The following is a 26373-nucleotide window of genomic DNA, read 5'->3' as shown; positions in this document are numbered from 1 at the left end:
AAATTCATTACAAGGTAGTAAAAAGAAAAGAAAAAAAGTGCCAACAGTCAGCACAGATTTGTTCAGCACAAATGACAAATTATAAAATTATGTAAAATTGGTTTTTATTATGTTTGTTTTTATCAGACAAAAACAAAACCAAATAGTAAACCATGTTGTGTAGTTTAGTAGTAAGCTTCCACTGACATTAAACTCGTATTATAGCCAAACCAGTTAAGTGTACAGTTCTGTCTCATTGTGACACAAATACTAAACTCCATAGTAGTTCTTTAACTGTTCCATAATTACTAAAGCTGAAACTAATAGATATAAAAATGAAATAGAAATGTCTTGGTAAAATAAAAACTAAATTAAAACTAAAAATGCAAGCAAGGTCAGAAAAAATATAGAAATAAAAACTAATATAAAAAGGCAAAACTATAATAACCTTGGTGTATATAACATTAGTTCAAATATTTTCTGCATAGAACTCTAAAACGGATAAATACAGGAGATACAAAGTTTTAAATACAGTAAAAGAAAATAAACGGGAGTAAAATACTAAATTCAGTACTAGAAGAAAAGCCCGAACAAATCACAAAATTTGAGATATAACACCCACACAAGTTATCCTGAGCATCTGGACAGAGAGGTAAACTGAAAGAAGGGGCAGAATGTCAAATTGGGCCTTCCTGAACAGATGGGTGTGAAGTTGTTTTTAAAAGAATGAATGGAGTCAGCTGATCTCATTAATATCAGGTGGTCTTTCCAAAGTCTGGACTCCATACACCTGAAGGCCCGGTCACCCATACAGTGCAGGTTAGTTTGGGGTAGAACAAGATTTCCAGAATCAGAGGACCTTAGTGGGTGAACAGGACCACAGTGATGTAGTCCAGTGTGAGGCCATTTAAAGCTTTGTAGGTTAATAATAGAATTTTATATTCAATCTTGTAATACACAGGGTGCCAGTGAAGACGAAGCAGGGAGGGTATGATGTGCTCGCTATTGCTGGACCGTTTTAGATCTCTTACAGTAGAGTTTTGAATGAACTGAAACTGTGATTGCAGATTAGAAGGGGCACCTGCCATTATGGAGTTACAATAATCAAAAAGTGTGCATTTTTAATGTGAAACAATATAACCTTGCAGAACCAATCCTAGCAAGTTTTTATCAAATTTCACATACCGTAGATCCCTGAATACAAGCCGACCCGGTATATTAGCCAACCCTCTTCTGTACCTACTAAATTACATGTATTTGCCGATAACCGGTATTTAAGCCGACCCCCTTCTTCAAGCAAAATTTTCTAAATTTCCTTAAAAGTGTCTCTTCGGGTATATTTATCTTTATCGGCGAGAATTTGAGACTGCTGGCATTTTTGATGGAAACCAGGAAGTGATTGCGGAGAAGTTTGGTAAAATGAAACCTTTGTGTTGAAACTATATACGCAAATACGGTACATTGGTGGGTGGATTTCCGGAGACTCGTTATAAATTTGATTAACTTAAATACGCAATACAGTGGACCATTGACTTACGAACTTAATTAGTTCACAAAGGCTAACCCATAATGCGTTCCGAACCTCCCACTGCAACACTTATTTAACCTTTTCATAATAAAAAAGGGTTGTATAATGTGCATAATTTACCAAAACACCAATAATTTTTCTAATATACCAACTAAAAAGTTATAAAAAGTGCCTAGCCTACTTCGATTAAGCTAGGAGCATGGAGGCGTGCATGGTCGCAGCGGCTCAGGGCTCTCCTTTTAGTGCACTTTTTTGTTGTTTTTGTACTTTTTTTTTTGTCCTTGTTTGTGCACGATTGGTTCGGCGAACATCCGCTACACCCGTCAGAACCTTATAGACATTGGTGTCCAGAGCCAGACATCTGTTTCGAGTGTTTTTCATCACACGCACAACATCCCAGACAACATAGCGAGACCAGCGGGCTCTCCGTGGATTGTTGTCGGGTCTAGGAGACGACACAGACGGAGGAGGGAATAAAAGCAGAAGCGGGGCTGCAGATCCGCCGTTATGCTAAGGCTAAAAAACAACCATACAAGCCCTATACAGAACTTTTTTCTGCACTGAATGAGCTGCTTTTAATCTCATTGTAGATGTGTATAGTGACAATAAAAGGCATTCTATTCTAGAAACAATTTCATACTGTACTCACCATTTAATTTGACATCTTTGGGCTGCAGGAAGGGAGGAGGAGGAGATATTTCCACACAATTTCCATCTTCGTTTCGATTGTGATCACTTTCTTTACCTTCTCTTCCTTCCTTAGCAATTATGTGTCTTGCTTTCATGGTCTTAATGAATTATATATATAGGTAAATCACTGCAATGACCGAAATTACATCCACAAACACATGTATCTGGGCTCCGACTGACGCTACTAACGCACTTGGTTGTTTGTTTACAATCTCGCAAGCGGATACACGTGACCGCATCTGTTTCGTAACGCAAGATGTTGGTCGTAAATCAAAACAAAAAATGTTATTTTAAACTTCCCGATAATTTATTATAAATTTTATTAATAAAATCAACAACTAAAACACTTTTTTGAATAAATTCTTTATTTAATTTAAAGTACCGGCATGCAAAGTTACTTCTTCATCTGAAAGATGGCTCTGTGGTTTCGTCATTATTTACTTCAGTATTCATTGGCAAAACCGGCATTGCGCTGGAAATCTTGAATCTGAAACAATACTCGTTGTATAAACCGACCCCCAAACTCCAAGCCGAAAATCTAGGACGAAATTCTCGGCTTATATAATGGGATCTACGGTAGATGTTTGTCTAAATGGATTAGGAATAGAATGTTAATTTTGCATAACTACGTGGATAATGGAAGGTTGTATTTTTATTCATTATAAATTGCCATGGTAATTAAATATTTTGAATACTCTTAAAGATTGTATTATGTAAGGTAGACATATTTAGTTCTCAAGTAAGTTAAGGGACTTTAGAAAGTTTATAGAACATGAGTTTTTCACAAATTACTTAATAGCCACAGACATATTGGAGCAAATATTTTTCATTATAAAACTGAAAGTAGGATCATGGAGCTGAGGGATTCTTGTTAATCTATTTTTTTCTAGAACTTAATAGGAATTTACTGGTCCATTGACTCTTGGCTTGACTGTGTGCACTGGCCAATACTAATCTTCAAAGAAATGCAGCAGAGTTCATTTGTATTGACTGAGACAACGGAATGCAATCCCATCATAGCAGCATAACAAGATGAGGCTGCACAGACACAGATCTAAATCCAATTGAATACTTATGGAGAGATCTCAAAATTGCTGTTGGGAGAAGTCGCCCTTCAAATCTGAGAGACCTTGAGCAGTTTGCAAAAGAAGAGTGGTTGGAAATTCCAGTTGAGAGGCGTAACAAGCTGTTGATGGTTATAGGAAGCGCTTGATTTCAGTTATTTTTTCCAAAGGGCGTACAACCAGATATTAAGTTGAGGGTGCCAATAATTTTGTTTTTGAGTTTTGTGTGAAATGATGTCAGATTTGGCTTTTTTTCTGTTTTTTTTTTTTGTGTTCCAATGCACATGAAGGAAATAAACGTGTATATCAAAACATTTGTAATTGCAACAATGTTCTGGGAGAAATGGTGTATTTTCTGGGAAAATTCCAGGGGTGCTGATAATTTCAGCCATAACTGTATGTATTGTGAGGCAGGCAATAACAATCCTGTGAGTCAGTGACATCGCTGGCAAGTTCTTTTTATAATTCTGGCTGGTGTGTATATGTTGATGTGACGAATGTAGATCTGGCCCAGTTCAGGTGCTGTTTTCCGGGGCTTTGATGATAACGATAATTCCAAGATAATGTAATGTATTTGAAATTATATTGAATTATATTTTTGTCATCTAAAGCTTTACTTATCAGGTCTTTTTGTATTTTTAAACATCATAATAAATAAATCAATTTAACCTAAACTGCAGTTTATAGAAGAACCCCAAATTACTCACCAATCGCAATATGAAGCCTATGCCCAAAACAAGGTAGCCTCTTCCAGTTATTAATCCGTAGTGCACTGACAACGTTAGCCCCACTGTCTGTTGTCATGCAAACCATGCGGTCTTCTCGCAGTGACCATGATGCCAGCGCATCTTTCAGACCTTGTGCAATGATGTCGCCAGTGTGATCTTGTAGGAAGTAGGATGTTTGCAAACAGAAGCTTTGTAATTGCCAGTTTTCGTCAATGAAATGCACCGTCAGGGAGAGGTACAGCTCGGATGTTCGGCTTGACCATAAATATGTTGTTGTGGCAAAATGTGAAACCATTTGCAGTTTATGCATCAGAGTTTGGCGACACGAATCATACAACTTAGGCAGAGCTGTTTGACTGAAATATTTTCGGCCAGGCAGTGTGTACAGTATATTGGGTCTAAAGTATTCAAAAGTTGTTTAAAACCATCTCTCTCAACCACTTGAATTGGCACCATATCTTTGCGATGTAATTGGTGACGGTGTTTATGTCATGCCATCTGTTGTTTTTCTTGTTGTAAGGCACTTTTTTGCAGAATGAGTCCGCTAAAGTTTGCCGAGTGTGTTTTTGTGCTTGTACCTTGGTTACTTTAGACTTCTGCTCGACAGTTGGCTCCTTAAGCTTTTCGTATTCTTCGGATTCTGTGCGGTGGTTATTTTGCAAATGGTGAAACAAGTTAGTTGTCAAGCTGTCTTTAACGGCAACCTATTTATCACATAGTTTGCAGATTGCCATCTTTTGAGCAACATCAGTCTTTTCAAAACCAAACCACTGCCATGCGAGTGAGAATGAACCACGTCTGGCAATTAACTCTGACGACGTAGATGGCGAGGCTGTTTAATCATCTGGCGCTGTTTGTTCACTCATTTTGAGGCAGGGAGCGACGCTAACTTGCAGCTTGCTGGACTTGCACGCCTACGCAACTTGCTTTGTGCACCCGCAGTGGTCTGTACTGTTGCATTAGTGAATGAACTAACTCTGTTTCTTTTTTTTTTTTTTTTTTTTGCAAAGCGAGTTACATACTCGATAATTTAATCTCGCACATCATTAAAACAGCAATTATGATATAATCGCACATGCCTACATAAATACTGTCTGTAAACAAACAAATGTGGACATAAATACATTCAGTGTTTCCTCATGAAGCCAATCATTCCATGAGGCCTACTGCACACCTCTGTCACACTTTTCTCCTTTTCCTACAGAACCTCAAATCTGTTTGTGATCCCATTGTCAGCAAACCAAAACCAAGAGTGGAATATCCCGCGGAAGATAAAAAGGAGCCAGAAGTCAAATCAGATACCATAATTCAAGAAGCTGAAACGATCACAATGGAGAATGACAGCATAGAGATCTCCCCGCATGAGAACGGCACGACCAACATGGACGTCGAGTAGGCTTGGAAGCTTCAAGTGAGAATTTTGTTGTTTTTGTTTAAATATTTGAGATGTTGTAATTTTCTTTTCTTTTTTCTTTGCATTGAGTGCAAATTGTTAATTAAGTCTACTGCTTTAATACAACCAGTTTGGCTCTCCACGTTGTCATTATTTATACTATACTTTATTTTTGCAGACGTTTTTTCTTGAAGTAAATTGAAGGTGACTGAGCTCTTCTGTTTCCAAAATGGTGAATGTGACATGGTGGTAGGGAACTGGCCAGATGAGTTTGTAAATATATAAAAAGAAAAAAAAATACATAAGTAAATATTGACTTTAAAATTCCTGTGGAATTATGACTGCTTATGTGACTCATGTAAAGCATGAAGAAATTGTTATATGCCATATTTATTACGCATTTATATTAATATTACAGGCACATTTGTTTAGCTGTTCATTTTGTTTATGCATTTTTGAAATGACATTTCACTGAAATAAAAACATCCTTTGCGTACTGAAGTCATGGTTCCTTAATTTATTTTTTATGCTCCTTATTAATGGGATGTAACTGATAATTGAAATTTACATTTAAATGTGTGGTACTTTTAAGGCTTCTTAGGAAATTGCGTTTGAACTTTTATAGGAGTGTGGTGATGCGTGTTAGGTGTCCATAGCAGTGTGTGAGTTTTTAAAAAATAAAAGCAGTACATGTGGGGCTCTGTGGCCTGCGCATGGATTTAGTGTGGAGGAGAGCAGATTATTGCTGGATCAGTTCAGTTCTTTCACATGGACACTCCACAGGTCCTAATTAGGGTGCTGCACCCACATGAGTATACAGAGAGCGTGAGAGCTTGCAGCGCTGATTCAGTAGCTGGCTGCTCCCATGAGAGACTGTCAGATAGTAGCAGGTCACCATTTGATGGAAGGCGCAGAGAGAGAGGCTGTTAGATGCTGATGGAGGGAAGTGCTGGTCCCCTGGAGCTTAACGGGCTTAAAACTGCTAGAGCAACGATGGAGATGTTTTGTCTTGGTAGAGTCCTGTTTGATTCAGCCCCCTTTTATATGTTTTACTAGATATTAAGCCCGTTAAAATAACGAGCGCTAGAACAGTAGTGCATAAACATTTGTAAGTATGTGGCTGTAATATGCGTCACTGTATTGTGTGCCTTTAATTTTCTCTCTCAGTAATACTGGTTTGTATTTCCGTGAAATGCCTGTAATTTTGTCTGACAGTAATACAGTGGAACCTCGGTTTACGACCATAATCCGTTCCAGACTGTATGAACTGTATGTAAATATATATTTTTAAGCACAAATATAGTTAACTATACCATAGAAAGCACAGCGTAATAGTAAACTAAATGTAAAAACATTGAATAACACTAAGAAAACCTTGAACAACAGAGAAAACTAACACTGCAAGAATTTGCGCTACAGCCTTATGACCCGTTCGCTAAAAACTCTTTTTTTAATGAGTTTTAAGCACAGGGGAAAAAATGAACATTTGAAAAATCTGTAATTTACTAAACAACAAAGAAAAGTAACATTGCAACAATGCACGCGTGCGCCTGTGTGTGTGTCTCTCTCTTGCGTGTCTTTGTGTGTGTCTCTCGCGTGTGTGTCTCTTAAGCGCACGCCTCTGTGTCTGTGTGTGTCTGTCTGTCTGTCTCTCGCCTGTGTGTGTCTGTCTGTCATGCGTGCCTGTTTGTCTCACGTGTGTGTGTGTGTGTGTGTGTGTGTGTGTGTGACTCGCGCGCACCTGTGTGTGTGTCTGTCTGTCTCTCTCTGCACAGGGAATGCACAGGAAGAGACTGAACACGTGCTGCGCACTTCTCCAGAAGACACACACACACACGAACTGTGCGCGCCTGTGTCTGTGTGTGTGTGTGTGACTCGCGCGCGCCTGTGTGTGTGTGTGTGACTCGCGCGCGCCTGTGTGTGTATCTCTCTGCACAGGAAGAGACTGAACACGTGCTGTGTGGCCCCGGCATGCGCACTTCACCAGAAGAGACACACACGGACACTGGACGCACACAAGGGTTTTATTAAAGAGGATGATTATGTAGACTTTATCAGAATGCCTCAAATCCCATACACTCGTCACCATTTGTAAGGTTTTGTATCTTATAACTTCTCCACACCTTCACTTCTACATCTATAACCCCATGTAATTAATTACACAGAGGAGAAGACATGCAGGAGTGAAGTTACAGCTTAATTATTTGTTATTGATAATACTTATAAAATAATAATAATAAAGAAAAGTACATGTGAATATTGGCAACCATACATACAGCCTGATAAATGCTTGGTGTGTAGTTTCAGGTGGCACAAAGACTTCTCAAATATTTCTGGTCAAGTCTTTTCTAGTCAGCTTTCTTTAGGACAGGCCACATGCCTGTCTCAGTATGGCTCCTCATTGTGTCCTCTACATGGCCAAGGTGTTGTTTGGTAAATCGACAACTTTCAAGGTCTTTAGTATCTAAACATGTATAACTTTCCTTTTCCTCCTTAATGATCACTGAATTTCAAGGTTAGTTCATCACCCAGCTGTGATAAAACCCTGGCACTTATGGTCATATCTAGAGTTGAGCAAAGCAGGCCAGTTTTCGTTTCACATGCAGTTTTATTAAACTGACACTAAAATGAGTTTCGGGGGTCATTTGTCAAATTGCAAAACGTGCAGCTCCCTTCTTTGCTTACCTGTATTGTTTTTTTGTTTTTTTTCCAGGTTTGTAAGATGTGTACACCATAGCACTTCAGTAAAATCGAATCTCTCTCTGCCCTCTCATTCTCGTCACCATGAAAGAGAGCAGTACGTTTTTTAAAAAATGTGACAGAAACACACCACAATAAAATGCACCATCATGCACTTTCCACAGGAAAACCTCACTACATGGGAAGCCAGTAACCAAGCCCCCATAACCTCTCAACCACCTTATCCTGGTTGAGACTATGCACGGTTACAGCGATTTTGTTTTATGTAATAAATTCTAAATGACAGACAAACACGTGTGGTATTACTGCATGAAAGTGCTTCCAGACGGGAACTAGACTCATTTCTTCTTGTGTGAATGGCACAAATTTTACTGGAAGCGAAGCATATTTTATGTAGTGAATATTTGTTTTTGTGAAGTAAAACGCCGCATTTCACTCCAAATTTAATTTTGCATGAATCATTTTGCTCATAACATCCATTGTGCTATTTCTAAATTTATGGTGGAATGTTTGCATTTCACAATAATATTTCCTACTAGCACCTCTTAAGTAGCAATTGGAACAGTTTTCAGTTTTATTTTTTATTTAGAAACTTGAAGCAGCAAAAAAATGCAATTTTTCGAAGCATGTTTACTCAGTAAATATTTGTTAAAAGTCTGCAATGCTCTTTACAAGAGCCAAGAAAGTAAAGCAGCTTTATTTTTAAATGATTTTATTTAGCTTGACTCCTGTCTGTCTGTTTGTACTGTCTGGGTCAAATCTTGCAACTGATTTTAAACCCACTTTTGGCAAAGCAGATTTCTTCCAATTTTTCATTTGTGTTCATTATCGATGACAATAATCCATCACAACATTTAATGCAATTATGCCACAAATTTCACTGTAATTAATGGTTATGCGATTCCAATTAATGCACACAAAACAATGGCAGAGAGAAAATATATTGAGATATAGGAGCATACAAGGGAGAGACGCATCACATTGCCCCCACTTGCCTCTTCCAGTGAGTGGAGTGCGTAAATATGCGGACCGACTTTAATTATTTGCTGTTGTGAAGGAGTAGCCTTGATGATCACGGTGAGGAAGTATCGCTGTGAGCTTGCCATTCTGTTACTGATATTTTTGTTTTCACAGGGACCGAGTGCTAACCCCATAAGAGCCTGAACAGAACCAAAATATAATTCTTTTTAGTATTCAAATAATTCTGTAAAGAAGATATATAATATCTTAAAAAAAGCTTCCGTTCATGAAAAATTATTAAAGAAAAATTTGCAAAATACTGAAAAAGTAAAAAATAAAATATGTAAAAAAATGTGGTTTTGCTTTTTAGTGCATTTATAACTAAAGTAAATGAAATCGTTTTACTTAAAAAAAAAAAATGTTTAATATATATTTTTGAACACGATAGACTTGTTTTCATGTTCAGCAAGCTTTCTTGTATCACTCAGTTTAAAGGCCTTGATTTTCTCGTGCAGCCTCTCTTCTTTAGCATGCTGATCTGACATGTTCACCATTGGCACAGCATGAATCATGGAGGCAACTCTTCAGATTTGGGAACAGGTGGTGGGCACATCTGGAAAACAGCATGGCTGTCGCTTCAGCTTAAGTGCTCAACTTCAGAGAGCAGCTTTTGCAGTCTGTGTTTGGTGAGCGGGAGCGTTGTGAGGTAGAAGAGGAATTGCTGGCAGCCGTCTTCACTTCTCCTCTTGTCTTGACATAAGCAGCGTAGCAAGGCAGCATAAAACTGACCAGCTAACTGGACCTTTTCAGGCATGTAATCAATATGGACTGTCTCTCAGAACATGACAAAGATCTTTGCATATCTTTGATATTGTCGTCTCTGGTTCAGTTTGTTTTTTTCAGTTTCTTTGTTGTTGCTTCCATTGTTGTTTGGACCTTGTCTCATGGCGATTTATCCAAGTTTCATTCCCATTTGTAACAAGTTTCACAGCCGCTGTAGCATTAGACGCATGTTTCTTTGCACACTTTTCTTATATTTTTTATGTTGCTTGCATGTGACTGGGGCAGAATATCAGTAGCTGACCTACACAATCGACGTGCCCCTTGTTACTGCAGGACAGCACAGGGCTTGGTAACTTCCTCATTTCACCTGACACAAACGTTTGCAGTTTCTGCATTGTGCACTCAATTGAAATTATTTTGCCATCTTGTTACGCAGCTACTGTCACACCACACTGAAGCCTCACGTGATCAAGTCTTAGTGATTCAATCATACAGTGCTGTATCATCCATCAGCTTCACTTTCCGTGTCAGTGTCTGATGACCACTTTACATCATCACCACTGATGCTCAATTCAAGCAATGGCTCAGTATCACTTTGTTATAAAACTGCCTTTATGGTTTTGCTATTGTGTTTTTTTTTCATAGTTCATAAATATTGACAAGTTACTTTACAGTGGCAAAATGCATAGAAATATTCTTCATTTTCTGGTGCATGATGTTATTTCATCCACTAGATGGCAGCAGAATACTGTGCTGTATGTTATCCTGGCATAAAAATGTTAAGTGGATTACTAAATGTCTTGCTGAAGTCAGAGCCATAATATATACATCTGGAGGCAACCATGAGGGAATTTTGCTTAAAACCAGATGGGGACAATTAGCCGGCTCACCAAGTGTCACATTTCTAAACCATTCCAACACCTCATGAAGGTGGCAATCAAAGTGCAAACTGCAAAGATCAGTGGTGCTTTCATTAACCTGGTCAGATGGGCAGCAAGCTTCTGATTATGATGAAGTCAAAAAGTCCCCCACAAGCACTCTGTTAGACATATAAATTTGTGTTGCATGTGCAGAGAGCGCACTGCAGGTCTTAAAAATAAACCTAACCTGTTGCAAACGAAAACCTTTCTGCAGCATCCAATTATTCATTGACATTTGTACACATCGGTAGACGAGTGATAAATGTGCACAATAAGTTGTCACAACAATGGTGAAGGAGTCCATGTGAGCTTTAAAGAATTGGCGTACATGCTTATGAAAATATGAACTGCAAAATATGTATCTGAAGTAATCGGTGTATCACACTTCGTCAAAAGGACTGCCATTAAGAGAACTGATAACGAAGAGCCACAGAGATGCAGATTTCAGTACTTGAAACATCCGAATCTACAAATCTGCCTAACAGCACCAATAGAAGCACAGATGAGACTGGACAGCGTCCAGCTTCTGACTACACATCTAAATGAATCTCTCTATTATAAAAAAAAATCTTGGGACGATACAAGACTTTTTTTTCCTGAGATCTTTTGAAGAGAGACAGAGACACTTTCACGTCCCGCGAGACGGTCAAGTCACGCCCTACTTACAACCATTTTCAAATAAGACCATGGTCATCTAATCTCTCAGTTGTTGGAATGATTTTGTCAGACACACTTTCTGTGCTCTGTTTGTGCCAAGAGATTTAACCACGCCTGGTTCCGGCAAAAAAAAAAAGGCGTGATAACACATGCAGAGCAGGTTAGAGATAATGGAAGCAGGAAAATTCGAAAGTCTCAAAAACATGATGGTAGAGATCGCATTAGTGCAAACAAACGGAAAATATTACTCGGTGAAATAACAGAACAATGAAAAGAGATCGAATAATGTTTGAGGATGTCGGGGGGAGAAGAGACAAGGCAGTGAGACAAAAGGACTGTGGCTGTACAGGCTTTTAAATGTTTGAAGCGCCGCATGAAATGCAGATCACTTGGCACGGCAGCAACAGCAATCCAGCAGCTGATCGAGCAAAGAGGAGGTAAAAAAAACAACTCTTATTTGTTTCCCATTGTATCAACGTTTAAGAGGGGTTTTCGGAGGAGTGACTGCATCTCCTTGGGGTGCGTTCAGCCCCACCCCCCCACTTCACAACAGCGCAGAATGCTGGTGGTGGGGAGGGGTTGGCAAGCAGGGGGCGAAGCTCCCTAGTAACTAAAGAAATTTAACATTACTGTCTAATTGGAAATGCAAATATGTCAGAATATGGCCTCAGCGCTTTAATACTCAGGCGGAGTGGTGGCTCTGAGGCTCAGGATCTGCACTGGCAATCGGAAGGTTGCCAGTTCGAATCCTGTAAATGCCAAAAGGAACTCTGTTGTGCCCTTGAGCAAGGCCCTTAACCTGCAATTGCTGAGCGCTTTGAATAGTGAGAAAAGCTCTATATAAATGCAAAGAATTGTCAAAGAATTAATACGCTGTATATCCACTGACCACAGTGCTTCTCTAAACTCGATTTGCTGTTATTATGTCATATAGTGATGCAATAGCTCAAATGCCTGAAAGGTATCATGGCAGACAGAGTCCTTCTAAAATGTGTGGAGCCCGGTAGCTATGGTGGTCTACATGTGTGTGCGTCTGTCTGTCTGTCTCCACGGTCGCAGCACTCATTAAAATGTACAAATTAATTATTAAGTTACAGTTACCGTGTGCTACTGAGCTTCTGAATGGATAACAGCAATTTCAGCTGTTTATTTTCTCTCAGTGTCGGTTGTTTTTTTATGTATCTCTCCCTGAAACCTCAGTGACAGTTTAAAACGCTCAGACTGAGGAATCGGGGGCAAGTGTTTTAGGACGAGGCCTTGTGGGTGAAGCCTTTGTGGTGCAGGAGTTCACTTCTGTTCTCTACACACTTTTTATCGGGTTGTCCCCAGTCGTGTACTCTGAGAATCACATCATGTCTGGCCCCATGAGTCTACCCCGAACCTGACTCGGGGTTAACCATAATTGTTCAGAATTCTAAAGTCGAGTCACGTCAGGGGTTAACGCCAAGGAGTCTAAATTAGATAATGAAGTTTATCTATCTCAGTGATCATGATGTAATGAAGTTTTACTGCTTAACAGTTTACAGTGTTTCACATGCTCTTAATAAGATTGTTAAATGTATACCCTTGATGTCACACTACATGATTTACAGCCGTAGCCTTTATTTACATAATCCTAAGAAAATCACAACGAATTGCAGACAATCCCAGAGTATGCCAGTTACCCCCCGTTTTGTATTAAGACACACCCAGTGACTTGCTATGACAGAATCAGGTAGCGGCTCACTAGTTGTGTCTGTAAGAGCTAACAGCCAATGGCAGCTCATCTGGAAGTACAATGCATATAAACAGTGAGGAATGTTGATGGCTGCAAGGAAAAAAGAAAAGCAAGTGTTGTGAACTATGCAAGCAGAGGAGAGGTTTGAACTTTACAGACAGCAAAGACGCCTGTTCAGTGTTTCAGGTTTGATGTTACGTATCAGAATGGAAAAAGACTGTGACTCGTTCTGGTGTGCGGCAATTTAACTGGCTGCCAAAATGAGGAGACATTGTGGCGTTTTCAGATTTGAAATGGCAATGAAAAGTTGTGAGAGAATCATACTTGGTCACACCCTGTGATTCCCAGTGGTACAATCTGAGGCACATAGAGGCAAAAAGATTAAATAGCTTATTAAATACGGCATGTTCTCTGAAGTCATGCTGAGCCCTGTAGTGTGATACTAATCATGGAAAGAAGACTATGTGGAAGCAGTGTATACATATTACACTGTTAAACACATGTTAAAAAAAGTTATCTTCTTAGTTATAAAAAAACAAAACTGTTGTGCAGTAGTTGGCAGCTTTGCTCTACAGATCCAGTATTCTGGGTGTTAATCCCAAATCTGGACACCATGATTGGAGTTTGCAAGTTCTACTTGCGTCTATGTGAGTTCTCCCAGCTATTCATATTTCTTCAGAGCAAGTTGATTGGCAATTCTAAACGTGCAGATCCTTATGCTGGCCTAGTACTCATCCAGTATTGGCTCTTCCCTTGCATATGATGCTCACCCGATAGGCTTTGATATCATTTGTGACCCTGCACCAGTTTAGAAAATGACAGAATGTTAAAAAAAAAAAACCTTCAGATACAACCACAGGACATTAACGGTAAATTAAAAATTCACATTCCAGTTGTATGATATTCAGCTATTTATTTTATACCCATGACTTCCTGAATTAATGGACCTTAGCTGAAGCTTTAGTTCTTTGTATTATTTGATTTTATAACACATCCTTTGAGTTGTTGTCTGTGTCATTTGACAAAAAAGGATCAGTTCCAGCAGCTGAGAGGTCTGGTTTCTTGTATGAACTTGGAACTTCGTTCACCTCAAAGTATTTGAGCATGTGATATGCCTTTGGACCACCATGATTAGGAGGTTTATTCATGTCCTTGTAGATCTCATGTCGAAGCCTAGAAATACAAAATTAATTGTCACACACTGAGGTGAGTAGATAGATAGCTAGATAGATATCAATATTAAAAAAAAGATCTTTATGGAAGGAAATGAAAATGTTCACATCTGTTTTAATTTTTAAGCAGGATGAACGAAAGGTTCCTCTCAGTCCACCAGCATTTCTGTCACTCAGTTTACCCTAAATTATCTTGGCAAGAGTTAGTGTGTGAGGGGGTGTTTCATAAGCTGGCCTTCTTACATCACTGGAATGGCAAACTGGGCTGAGTAGATCCATCATGTCTTAGTTTGTGCCAATATTCTATGGCAATTGTATACTCTACCTCTTCCCACATCCTTGTGGGTAATGCACTTTGTTAATTTCTTCATTGATATCCTCATCACTGATGAGCAAACGAGAAAATTTCTGAAGAAACTGTGGTTCAGCCTGCAATTTAAACAGAAATGTTTTATTGAAATATATATTTAATTTAATTTAAATTCATGTCTGCAGATCACATGACGGTGGCAGGACTCATTAAGGACAATGATGTCTCAGCATACATGAAGGACGTGGTGAGAGTGGCTGCTTATAAGTGCTATAATCTCTCTCAATGTTGAAAAGACAAAACATGATAATAGACTTGAGGAAATCTAGCACTGCTCACCCATTTCTCACCATTGAGGGCGCTGGGTCAAAAACACCAAGTTCCTGGACGTCCACAACATGGATGACCTTTCTTGGTCCCTCAACTCTGCCTCCATAGCCAAGAGGGCTTGGCAACATCTGTACTTATATGGCGACTGAAAAGAGTGAGCCTCACCCCACCAACCATTCCCACATTCTATAGGAGTACCATTGACAGTCTGCTGTCTCGCTACATCACGGTCCGGTACAAGAATTGTAATGTTACAAACTGCAACACACTACAGCGGATAGAGAGAGCAGCTAAGAAGGTTACCGGTGCACTTCTACCTTCCCTGAAAGACATTTACCACACCCGCTACTATGACAGAGCCAGTAACACTGAGAAAGAGTATTCCCAGCCTGTTACACGGCCTCTTCTCTCTTCTGCCATCAGGAAAATGATAATAGTACTTTCCATTCTGCTTCTGCAAGACTACGTAAAAGTTTCACACCTCAGGACATCAGAATTTGAATGCATAAAAATGTATACTGTGTGGAACGATCCCCGGACACAGACGGACAGACATCATTTTGTCACCCAACACACCCATTTATTTACACTAATATATTTACAAGTTCAGTGCACAACCTAGTGCCTCAGCACCAATCACCCTAAAGGTCCAAGCCCCTCTTCTTCAGGCCACCTCCACTCCTCTCCAGCAAGACTTTGTCCACTCCTCACCCGACTCCAGCCATCAAATGGAGGGAGGCGGCCCCTTATATACATGCCCTGTGTGGCGGAGGTGCCAGCTGCGCACCCGGAAGCACTCTGGGTGGAAGTGCTGAGGTCCAGGGCTCTCCAGGGACCAGGGCGCCCCCTGACAGTGACCACGGGCCCAGGTCTCCTAAGTGCAAGGCGGCAGCGCCACCCGCAAGTGAACATTTGGTAAGGTTTATTTTTGCCACTGCTTTATTTTTTCCATTGAAATAAAGAATGGCCTTTAAAAAGAGTTTTTCACTATTTTCTGCACTTCAGTATTCACATTTTTATTTAAATGTCTAATTCATTACTTCTCACTGCAGTAACCCTGTTTAATTACACCAACACCGGAAGACCACAAGCTTCTGAAATGTCAACAGAAATAAACGTTCTTTGGTTGAGCACAAAGGCGAATGCATATACTGATTGTAATGCTTCAGTGGTTAATGTCGATGGTCATCAAGACCGTTTGGCATATGACACACATATCTGGCCATTTTTGAGCATCTCTGTCCATTTATAGATCATTTAGTGACGTAAGGTATTGATTATTTAAATAGTACATAAAGCTCTTACAACATCTTTTGCCCACAGAAATCTCACAGTACTAAGTGAAGGATGCAAACTTGTGTTCACAACTTGGTAGCAACTGACCCTGTGACAGGAAGGTGAACAGCAGAAGCGTGTGGACCCTCAAGGCTGGCATTTACAATGCAGGAAAGTTTTGGCAAACTACCTCATAAATGGCTTGGAAACAAAAAAAGTACAGAAGCTTTTCAAAAAGCCACCGTACATTTGTGTTAAGTAACAAATGCCTGTCACAAACCTTAGTAGCATCACTGTCATTGTGTCCATTGTTAATGACATCCAGGACGCTGCTCTCCCCCTGAAGTACTTGATGAACTGGCATACTTAATGGATCGACTAGGATTTCATAAGGTATTGCAGGATGCTTCCAAGAATTTTTTGTGTAAATATTCCAAGGCTCAGGTTGACCAAAAGTACCTTAGAAAAAAAAATGAGTCAAGAGTGTTTCCCACAGACTCGTATCCAACAATAAACTTAATACAGAATATCTAAATAATTAATACCATCACAAGGAAGGCACTTTCAAATACAGAGTACAGCCATCCATCCGTTTTCTTTTCCTCATTTACAGTTGAAATGATTCAGTCAGGGTCATATACAGAGCTGGATGTCGGAATTGAGCCAATCAAAAGTTGTGGAATGCAGACTATTCTATTACCCACTATACCACAGAACCTGGCATTAAATGTACTTAACAGCTTTTTAAATATGCATCCATGGTCAAGAGCAGCTGAAGCCTATTGTTATGGATTACTTTTAAAAAAGTGTGTGAAATCTGAAAAGGTTCATCATACACACCAATTGGCCACTACATTAAAACCATGGGCAGGTGAAGGTAATAACATTGATTATCTCATTACAGTGGCGCCTGTCCGGGGGTGGGATATCTTAAGCAGTACAGGAACAGTCAGTTCTTGAAAGTAATGTGTTGGAAACAGAAAGAATGGGCAAGCATAAAGATTTAAGTGACCATGAAATGGGCAAAACTGTAATGCCAAGATGTCTGGGCCAGAGCATCTCCAAAATGGCAGGTCTTGTGAGTGTTTGTGATATGCAGTGGTTAGTGCCTACCAAAGGTTATCGAAGGAAGGATAACTTTTGAACAGCAACAGAATCATGGGCACCCAAGGCTCACTGATGGATGGAGATGCAAAGGCTAGCCTGTCTGGTCCAATCCCACAGAAGAGCGACATTGCACAAATTGTAGAAAACCTTTATGCTAGCCATGTGAGAAAGAAATCAGAATACAAACTGCATCACAGCTTGCTCTGTATGGGACTGTGTGGGTACAGAGCAGTCGGAGTGCCTGTGCTGAGAAATGTCTACCACCAAAAGTGCTTACAATGGGCATGTGAGCGTCAGAACTGGACTATGGAGCAATGGAAGAATGTGGTCTGATCTGATGAATCACATTTTCTTTGAGATCACGTGGACGGCCCTGTGTGTTATGTAGCTTTGGAAGACATGGCAGTAGGATGCACTATGGGAACAAAGCAGAGTGGCAGAAGCAGTATGATGATCTGCGTAATGTGCTGCTGGGAAACCATGGGTCCTGGCATTCATGTGAATGTTACTTTGATACATGCCACCTTCCTAAAGATTGCTGAAGACCACGTCCACCGGTTCATGGCACGGTATTCCATGACAGCATAAATGTAACAGTCATCTTTGTATTTAGGGTTCTCTTGGAAGGACTTGATGATGGTGGTATGTGTGCAACGTGTGTGTAGTGTGTTTTTGAGCTGTGTAAATGGAAATTGGGCCAAATTTCTATTACGAAAACCCTTTCTAGACAATGATGCCACACTTTCACAGAGTCATCTCTGCACTGAATAATTAGCATTTTGTCTCACAGATGGCCTAAGAACAATTACAAATCCTATGTGAAGAGACAAAGTCTTTTGCTAGGAATAGGAAACCCTGCTACATTTGTTACTATCCATCCATCCATTATCCAAACCCGCTATATCCTAACTACAGGGTCACGGGGGTCTTCTGCAACCAATCCCAGTCAACACAGGGCACAAGGCAGGAAACAAACCCCGGGCAGGGTGCCAGCCCACCGCAGAGTTTGTTACTAATGCAACTCTAAAGTTTACACAAATTGTTTTTTTAAAGTGGATGAAGGAATTTAGGAATGATAAGAAAAGGTGTTTTAAAAACTGCAAGATCTGAGAAGCCACTGCCATAGCCCACTTATTCCAAGTACATTGTCAAGCAAGCTAAAGTCTATTCTAGCAGTATTTTATTTGATCAACAGTCTTTTATAAAGTTGAAGTCCTTTAAGGGTAGGCGATACTTTTAATTAAAAAAAAAATGGAATTACCTATAAACTCTCCATCCGTGCTCCAGAGACGCACAGTACAGTCCGTTGAGCTGCTGAGTATTATTTTGTCTTCATCTATAATCTCCAGACTGTAAACAGCATAAGTAGAAATGAACAAAAAATGTGTGAATTGTAACACACACACAGCAAAGATGCATTAAAAGATTGTGGAGCTGATAGCTACATAATACAGTAATTTAACCGGCTGTATAATTTAGTCACCACCAATAATGTTATTTTATTATATGTCCGTTCTTACAATAATAAATAACACTTGATCCTACATTTTATAGCCACTCATAGATAACTAAAATGAACAAACTAATGTGGTACTGGCCAGAAAGCACATATGACTCTACAGCATTAGTATTCATCCATCCAGCCCTCCTAGTGTGAGCTTCATTGTATTCACAATCGAGGTAAATATGGTAGAAAGGTGCTAATTAAACCATGTCTTTCTGTAGCTTATGTGTACTATTAGTTACTGCGCTAAACTATGCAGTTTGTTATAAAACTTATACAAATTCTGGGATTAGAGCACCTTGTTTGACTACATACTGTATAGCTGATGTTTGTTTGGTGAACTGGCTGTTCTAAACTGGTCCCATTTGACTTTGGATGTATTTTTTATTGTTCCTGTCTTGTGGACAATGCTGGATTAAGCTGATCTGAGAACGTTATGTTACAAAATTTCTCTTATTACTCTTACTGGATCTGCTTTAAAGCACTTATACAGAATATCTGTAATGAACGTTTTATGAGAAACCTCCTTATACTGAAATCACTCACTGTTTTTCATTGAAATTTTAAATAAAAGTTAAAACAACATTTATTTATCAGCATTTTTTTTAAACATAACTAGTTTTTAGTTTTACATGTGCTAACTGCACATGGCCATGCATTGTACTCATCCCCATTATCAGATGATGCCACTTATTACCTCGCTCATTTGTACTTCATTACTTTAGTAGTTTAGCGGGATTGGGGCAGACACTTCCTACTCAATGGTTATTTGTTGTCTTTTTGCTCATTTTCTTATATGTTTTGAGTCTTTTCTCTTGTATACTTTGATTACAATTTTCATTTAGCACTTTTGTTTTAAGATGTTTTTGTCTGATTTGTGTTTCTGACCTGTAGCTAGCAGCACAACCTGTACTTTTTCAGGTCATTGACTTTTACTTGCTCAAATCTGCCTTTAACTAACACCACTAGTGACTCTCAACTCTTTATGCTGACATTAGTCCACTATGTTCAATTAAAACAACAGATTCAACCAAAGATAAAATGTACATACAGTATGTGCAAGACCAAAAAGAATCGGTATGGATTACTGACAACTGTTCATTGAGGCGTATTATTATTAAAATTTGATGAATCCTGCTGGTCAAAATGGTCAACAAAGGGAAAGATGCACTGCCAGAAGATTATTTTAATACTCCTGTCAAATACTTAAATAATAAATTCAGTAATCTAAGATTTTAAAAGCTTGGAGTAATTGTCCAAGTTGTCCAAGTACTTTGGTACTGTGTCTCTCCGTAAAATCCTTGGGTACCGTTGGTTTGACTTTGTGTCGAATGTGCGATTGCTCATGGAGTCCCGAATGAGGCACATTACCTGCATTGTGAGGAAGCGTCAGTTACGGCACTACGGCCATGTGGCGTGTTTCCCCGAGGGAGATTTGGCTCATAAGATCCTCATTGTTGTGGACCCGAGTGGCTGGACCAGGCCAAGGGGACGCCCACGTAACACCCGGCTGCGGCAGATGAAGGGTCATTTCCGGAGGGTAGGACTGGACCGTGTGTATGCCTGGGGGGTTGCAAACCGGGATCCTGAGTTGTTTCATTGTGTAGTGGGTGCGGCAACACACTGTACCAGTGCATGCCCCCCAACCGACCTGACCTGACCTGGAGTAACTGAATCACATGGTCCACACATCTTTGATATGAGCTGATAGATACAGAGAGGCAGAGCCTATTCCAGAAGCAATGGACAAAGTCAGAAAACAATCCTCTGAATGGCTTTCATTTTCATGTACACACTCACCCTCACACATACTGGATAATTTACCGCATATTTGCTATATGTCTTTGGACAGTGGAGATAAATAAATATGTATGCAGGGAAGAAGACAACATGCAAACCCCAGACAGATGTTACCCAAGCAAGGAATTATACTATTTTACGATATAGTACACACCATTTAATGCAACTTGGTAGAAACACAACCCACATATTAATAACACACTGTATTTTCTTTATTTTGCCCATTTGTCTTTATACTGTTAATATATTTTCAGTACAGGACAGTCAATACCAATTTCCAAGTCACTTTACCCCCTTTATATGTCTGGTGTGATTAGCGTTATTACAGCTTTCCACTTATTTAATAAAAAAAAAAAATTAAGTAACATATAATGCTACTTTCCCAGGATTACACACAGTATTAATGAATGCTAATTTAGGAGCATCTGAACTTACCATAGAGTCAAAAATGCAAAATAGTGAGTGGAACTGAGGATTGACTAAATTTACAACCAAATCTGAGCCATGTTTTATAATCAAATCAATTCAGAAGATCACAATTACTTACCTGGTAACATTGCTGAGATGTGCTCTCCAATAATTCACCACTTTAAAAAAAAGCAATGTAACAATTACTAATTAATCATAGTAACAGCAAAACATATAAAGCTCAGATAATCCAAAAAATGTGTTCTTTTTAAATGTATTATTCAATGGAGTTTTTGGCAAAAAAATTCTAGTGAGGCCAATAGACTGAAGAGAGAGAGAGGAGAGAGATGTTGTCACAAGGGGAATGAGAAATGAAAGAGAGGAAGAGATGATCAAGCACTTAAAGAACAACACTTATAAGACCCTCCTCAGCGTAAACACATTGGCTTGTGTATGTAACCACCAGTACATCTGAGAAAGGATCCTGGATTGGATTGGCTGTTGGAGATGGCAGAGTGAGTGGTGTGCGTGTGTGGGTAGTGGACATGGCAGAGAAAAGGTCACTGGAGCAGCATTGAAGGAACTATTACAAGACTGGAGAGAAGAAGAATGGCCAAGGAAGGAGACAGCCTCCAGTAATCATTGCCTTTACTATGTATTAGACTGGCAGAACCAGAAATGATAAAATGCCAGCCAAATAATTGCATAAAAAATCGCAAAAAATGAACATATTAAAATGTTAGCTTGTCAAACAGTGCAATTCTCAAATGGATAATGTTAAACAACATAAAATACTCAACACCAAAAGAAGAAATTCAAATGATCATTCAAAAATTTTTACATTCTTTGTTCAGTGCTAAATCATATTATATGTAAGTAATCAAAATCATTCATGATGATAGTAATTACTCGAAAATACTGAGATGTGCAAATTCATGCACCCTTTACAGGTTTTACTCCCTTTACCCTATACAGGCTCAGGCAGATTTGTAGCAAATTAAATTTCATGTCAGTAAATGTAAATTATTACACATAAGAAGTAAAAATGTTAGATTTGAATACACAATGAGAGGCCTGAAAACTGAAAGTACACCTTATGAGAAGGATTTAAGAGTCGTAGTGGACTCTACACTCTCAATTTCCAGACAGTGTTCAGAAGCCATTAAAAAGGCTAACAGGATATTAGATTATATAACAGGTAGAATGATGTTTAGAGTACAAGTCCAAGGAAGATATGCTTAAACATTATAACACGCTGGTGAGGCCTCATCTGGTGTACTGTGTACAGTTTTGGTCACCAGGCTACAAAAAGGACATAGCGGCACTAGAAAAAGTCCATAGAAGAGCGACTAGGCTGATTCCAGAGCTACGGGGGATGAATTATGTGGAAAGATTAAAAGAGCTGAGCCTTTACAGTTTAAACAAAAGAAGATGAAGAGGTGACATGATTGAAGTGTTTAAAATTATGAAGGGAATTAGTCCAGTGGATCAAGACTGTTGGAAACATAAGGGTAAATTTCGCTCAAACATTAAGAACTTTTTCTTTACACAGAGAACCATAGACACATGGAATAAGCTACCAAGAAGTGCGGTGGACAGTAGGACTTTAGGGACTTTCAAAACTAGACTTGATGTTTTTTTAAAAGAATTAAGCAGATAGGACTGGCGAACTTTGTTGGTTTGAATGGCCTGTATTTGTCTACATTGTTCTAATGTATGTTGATATTAATGTACTGTTATCACAATAGTTAATCAACTATTATACACAAACAACATGTTTAAATAACAATTTTCAGTTCTAAAATATTGAGGAAAGTTTTCAATGGTAATTAACCATGGGGAAAATATCTTATGATACTCAGGAAACACATTTTTAAAAGTACCATTTCTCCTTTTGAGCAGCCAAAATATTGTCTCTCTACTCCTGTTTTTTTAAGTATGGAAACATCCCATACCTCTTCTCCTGGATTCAAATCTTGCAGCAGGCTGCTGTTTATGTGGATTTTGCAGGTCCTATCTGTTTCTCCATGGATTTGTCTTTGATTTTCTAATTTTATTCACACATTTAAAAGATGTTCAGGACAGCTTAACCTTCTGTACAGTAGATTAAAAATTGGCTTGGTATGAATAAGATTGGGCCTGTGACGAACTGTTGATTTGTCCATGTTTGATTTCTGCCTTGCACCAAACGCTGCTGGGACTCTAAACCCCCATTAAACCTCCATTAACTGGAGGATGTTATGCATGCTATTTTCATAGATGTACTTTTAAACTCTCCTTAAAATTCAATTTTGGCTCCATGACATTATGTTTTTGATTGCTTTAGTATTGTACATAATGGACATTATAAAAATTACTAATTTTCATTGTGTTTATTAAATTTGCATATATTTTAAAAAGGAGGCTAGCTTTTATAAATTCAAGCTTAATAAAAAATCAATATAAATATATTGACATAACATACTGTACCATAACATTTTCAGCTCCAACTTGGCGTCACAGATGAAGAATACCAGTCCATCACTGGGCCCATTATATTGACATACAGTATTTACAGAAATATTAAATTAAATTTCTTACTTTTTGGTGATTCTTGTTCAGGTCCAAGAAGAGCATACTGTTGAATATTATAGACATACACATAGCCAGCTTGGTCAGCTGCATACAGGAATAAGTTGTCGGCTGACACAGCAATACTGGTAATGTTTAATTTAAATCTAGACTGGAAAAACAAAAAATAATTTCCAGTAACCGTTCACATTTAGTCAGCAGGAGCAAGTTTGTTTATTCCTACTTGCTGAAAAAATTACTTAAAATATCTTTGCTTTGTAGAACAGGTTTATTAAACAATTATATAACTCTACTTTGAAAATGTCATAAACATGTCATAATAGTTTTTCCTTTTTAAGAAATGCCATATCTGCATAATATCTGACTGGACTGTGATAGCCAAGTCAGAACTTTTCGTTCTTTTGACTTTTCTTGCTTTACAGTCATTCTGGTGTATGGTCAAACTTAATTGTGTTTATTTACTTGCCGATTTAGGCATATACTTATTTAAAGAGCTTCTGCAAAAAGCCAGATTTCCCCCTGGGGAAATCTATCTATCTAAAAAAATGATTTATTATTAACCTAAACATATTCTAGCATAAATAAGCAGCATTGGAACTGTAAGTAAAACAAACCAGGTTTATTTAATTTAAAGCTAGACAAACCTTGACAGTATGTATTCTGAATACAAACAGAAAGCTTGTTGGTGTCACTTTAATATAGTTTGCCTTATATTAGCTGTAGCAGTGGCAGCAGATTTTGAGAATCCTGACTCCACAGTAGCAGAGGCAGTTCAAGCAGCCTGTCACACCTGAATCTACGCCAGCTCTGAGCCTGGAAGGCAGCCTTGGTTCACTGCTTCGTTTTTGAGCTTCAATAACTGGCATATCCTATCTTGGCATATTTGTGGTTTGTGTTTATGAAGTTTAACAGTTCATGTGTATTCCTAATTTTTTTTAATCCAACTATAGGAGCATATCCAGGCAGCATTAATCACACAGCATGAAACAACGTCTGAAGAGGGCAACAGTCTTTCTCATGGCATACTCACTCACGCACACATGTACAGTCTTCCTCCCCCACATTTGAGACATCAAGTCATACAACTCTAGTTTTATTTAAATGATATATACATTTATACACACACTGTGGGTGCTTGTCCTAGTGGCATCATGACCTTACCCAAAAAGTGAACTTGCCCAGCATTAAACTTTAATTTTGTTATAATCATATTATTGTATTTCTTTGTGGAGGCATGTCAATTAAAAATATGTGGAGAATGAAAGGATTAATGGTCACTCATGTACTTGATGGCCTAGACCCACTTCTATCCAGAACAATAGGGCCATTGTAGCAGGCAATGAACTGACAGCCTTAGTCATCTTTCCTCGTAACATGATGTTGAATAGCTAAGCTTTTGCTGCTTGATGTGTTGAAATAACCAAATTTTAGCCCAAAACTCTGAACCTCTCTCTTACTATTAATTTTAATAGATTTATTATGGTTATGTAAATATTATGTCATTAATTATGTCTTGAGGAACGAGTAGTGTATAGGAATAAACTTTTGTAAACTGAAAAATAATTTGAATGTAATATAAAAAAGATATATACACTATAAAAAGGATAACCTAGTGGAGACTGAATGAGGGATGGCAGCAGTGTGTGAAGAATAACTGTTGACCGGATGACTGCAGAGATACATCAAAGAACCATGAATAGTCTCAACCATCGGGAAACTTACCGCTTGAAATGTACCCATGAGTTTTCCTCCATTCATCAAGTTCCAGAAATTGATGTATCCTTTTGAAAACAAAGCAATTTAATGTAGAACATAGATTATAATTAAATAATACCTATTAAGGACTGATAATCAGCAAGGTCATTTAGTAACCAAAATTTACACTAATGATTTTCAGAATCAGAAAATCAGAATCAGGAAACTTTATTATTTCCAAGGGAAATTATTTTTAAAAAAAAGGAGTGCTTTAACGATTTTCAATGTCTATGGTGAGAAAATAAAGGAAGACAATAAAATAATGTACATATACTATTTATTTATATCTGAGTCTGAATCAGGGTGAAAACATCTATATTTCTCAATCTTTCTATTCCTTCTCTAGAAGCTATGGGTTGCAGGAGATGTCTGTGTTTCTCAACAATAAATATTACTCCCAAACTTTTAACAGCATTAGTTTAGATATACACAAACTATAAAAAAACACTAAAGGAAATGTTTAAAAGGTCTTTTGCCACACCAGGAAGTGCTGCCAGAAGAACGTCACCCACCACCTGGAGCACATCCGGGCGGGAATAAAAGGCTGGGAGCTTGGGTTGGGAATGGGAGCAGGACAAAGCTCCCAGGAGGACAGTAGAGGCAGCTAAGGACTGAGATATAAAGAAGTTCATTGTGGGGATTATTGCTGAGTGCTTTGTGTGGTGTTTGGGACTGAAACCTGTGATTATTTGTGGTGAATAAACTTGTGTCTTTTTATAAAGATGTGATCTCCGACTGGTGGTGTCTGGGCAAGTCTCACACCCTCCAGATCAGAAAATGTCCAGTTCCATTGCCTCAAAACACTACTTGCATCTACAGTTATTCCCAGTTTCAAATAAAAACTAACAGCGTCAGATCCCTAGGGTGGCAGTATGTATGGTGATCGTGACTGAGAGAATAAAAGTGAAAAAAAAGGTAACTTTTACAAGTACAGTACTATAAATGTACACGGTCTGTTACAGACGCAAACCAAATGTATGTGTGTACTGTGTAATATTATCAATAAGAGCAGTTCACTACTG

General features: G+C 38.6%; 2 protein-coding genes across 2 annotated transcripts in view; one reads left to right on the top strand and one right to left on the bottom strand.

Annotated features, from left to right (window-relative positions):
• LOC120523979 (heat shock protein 105 kDa-like) overlaps positions 1–6493 on the top strand; it is a 41227-nt gene extending 34734 nt beyond the window's left edge. The window contains exons 18-19 of the mRNA XM_039745734.1: positions 5194–5400; positions 5561–6493. Of these exons, the coding sequence (XP_039601668.1) occupies positions 5194–5385 (192 nt within the window). The 3' untranslated portion in view covers positions 5386–5400; positions 5561–6493. The remainder of the gene's footprint in view (positions 1–5193; positions 5401–5560) is intronic.
• Positions 6494–13690: 7197 nt separating this feature from the next.
• wdr95 (WD40 repeat domain 95) overlaps positions 13691–26373 on the bottom strand; it is a 120821-nt gene continuing 108138 nt past the window's right edge. Inside the window, exons 24-30 of the mRNA XM_039745733.1 lie at positions 25319–25377; positions 23606–23747; positions 21165–21204; positions 18575–18663; positions 16487–16665; positions 14617–14720; positions 13691–14292 (exon numbers count right to left, since the gene is read on the bottom strand). Coding sequence (XP_039601667.1) covers positions 14103–14292; positions 14617–14720; positions 16487–16665; positions 18575–18663; positions 21165–21204; positions 23606–23747; positions 25319–25377 — 803 coding nt within the window. The 3' untranslated portion in view covers positions 13691–14102. The remainder of the gene's footprint in view (positions 14293–14616; positions 14721–16486; positions 16666–18574; positions 18664–21164; positions 21205–23605; positions 23748–25318; positions 25378–26373) is intronic.

This window comes from Polypterus senegalus, chromosome 2 (assembly GCF_016835505.1).
Source record: "Polypterus senegalus isolate Bchr_013 chromosome 2, ASM1683550v1, whole genome shotgun sequence".
Taxonomy (NCBI): domain Eukaryota; kingdom Metazoa; phylum Chordata; class Cladistia; order Polypteriformes; family Polypteridae; genus Polypterus; species Polypterus senegalus.
Note: the sequence above shows the minus strand (reverse complement) of the source record. Positions and strands in the feature narration are given on the sequence as shown.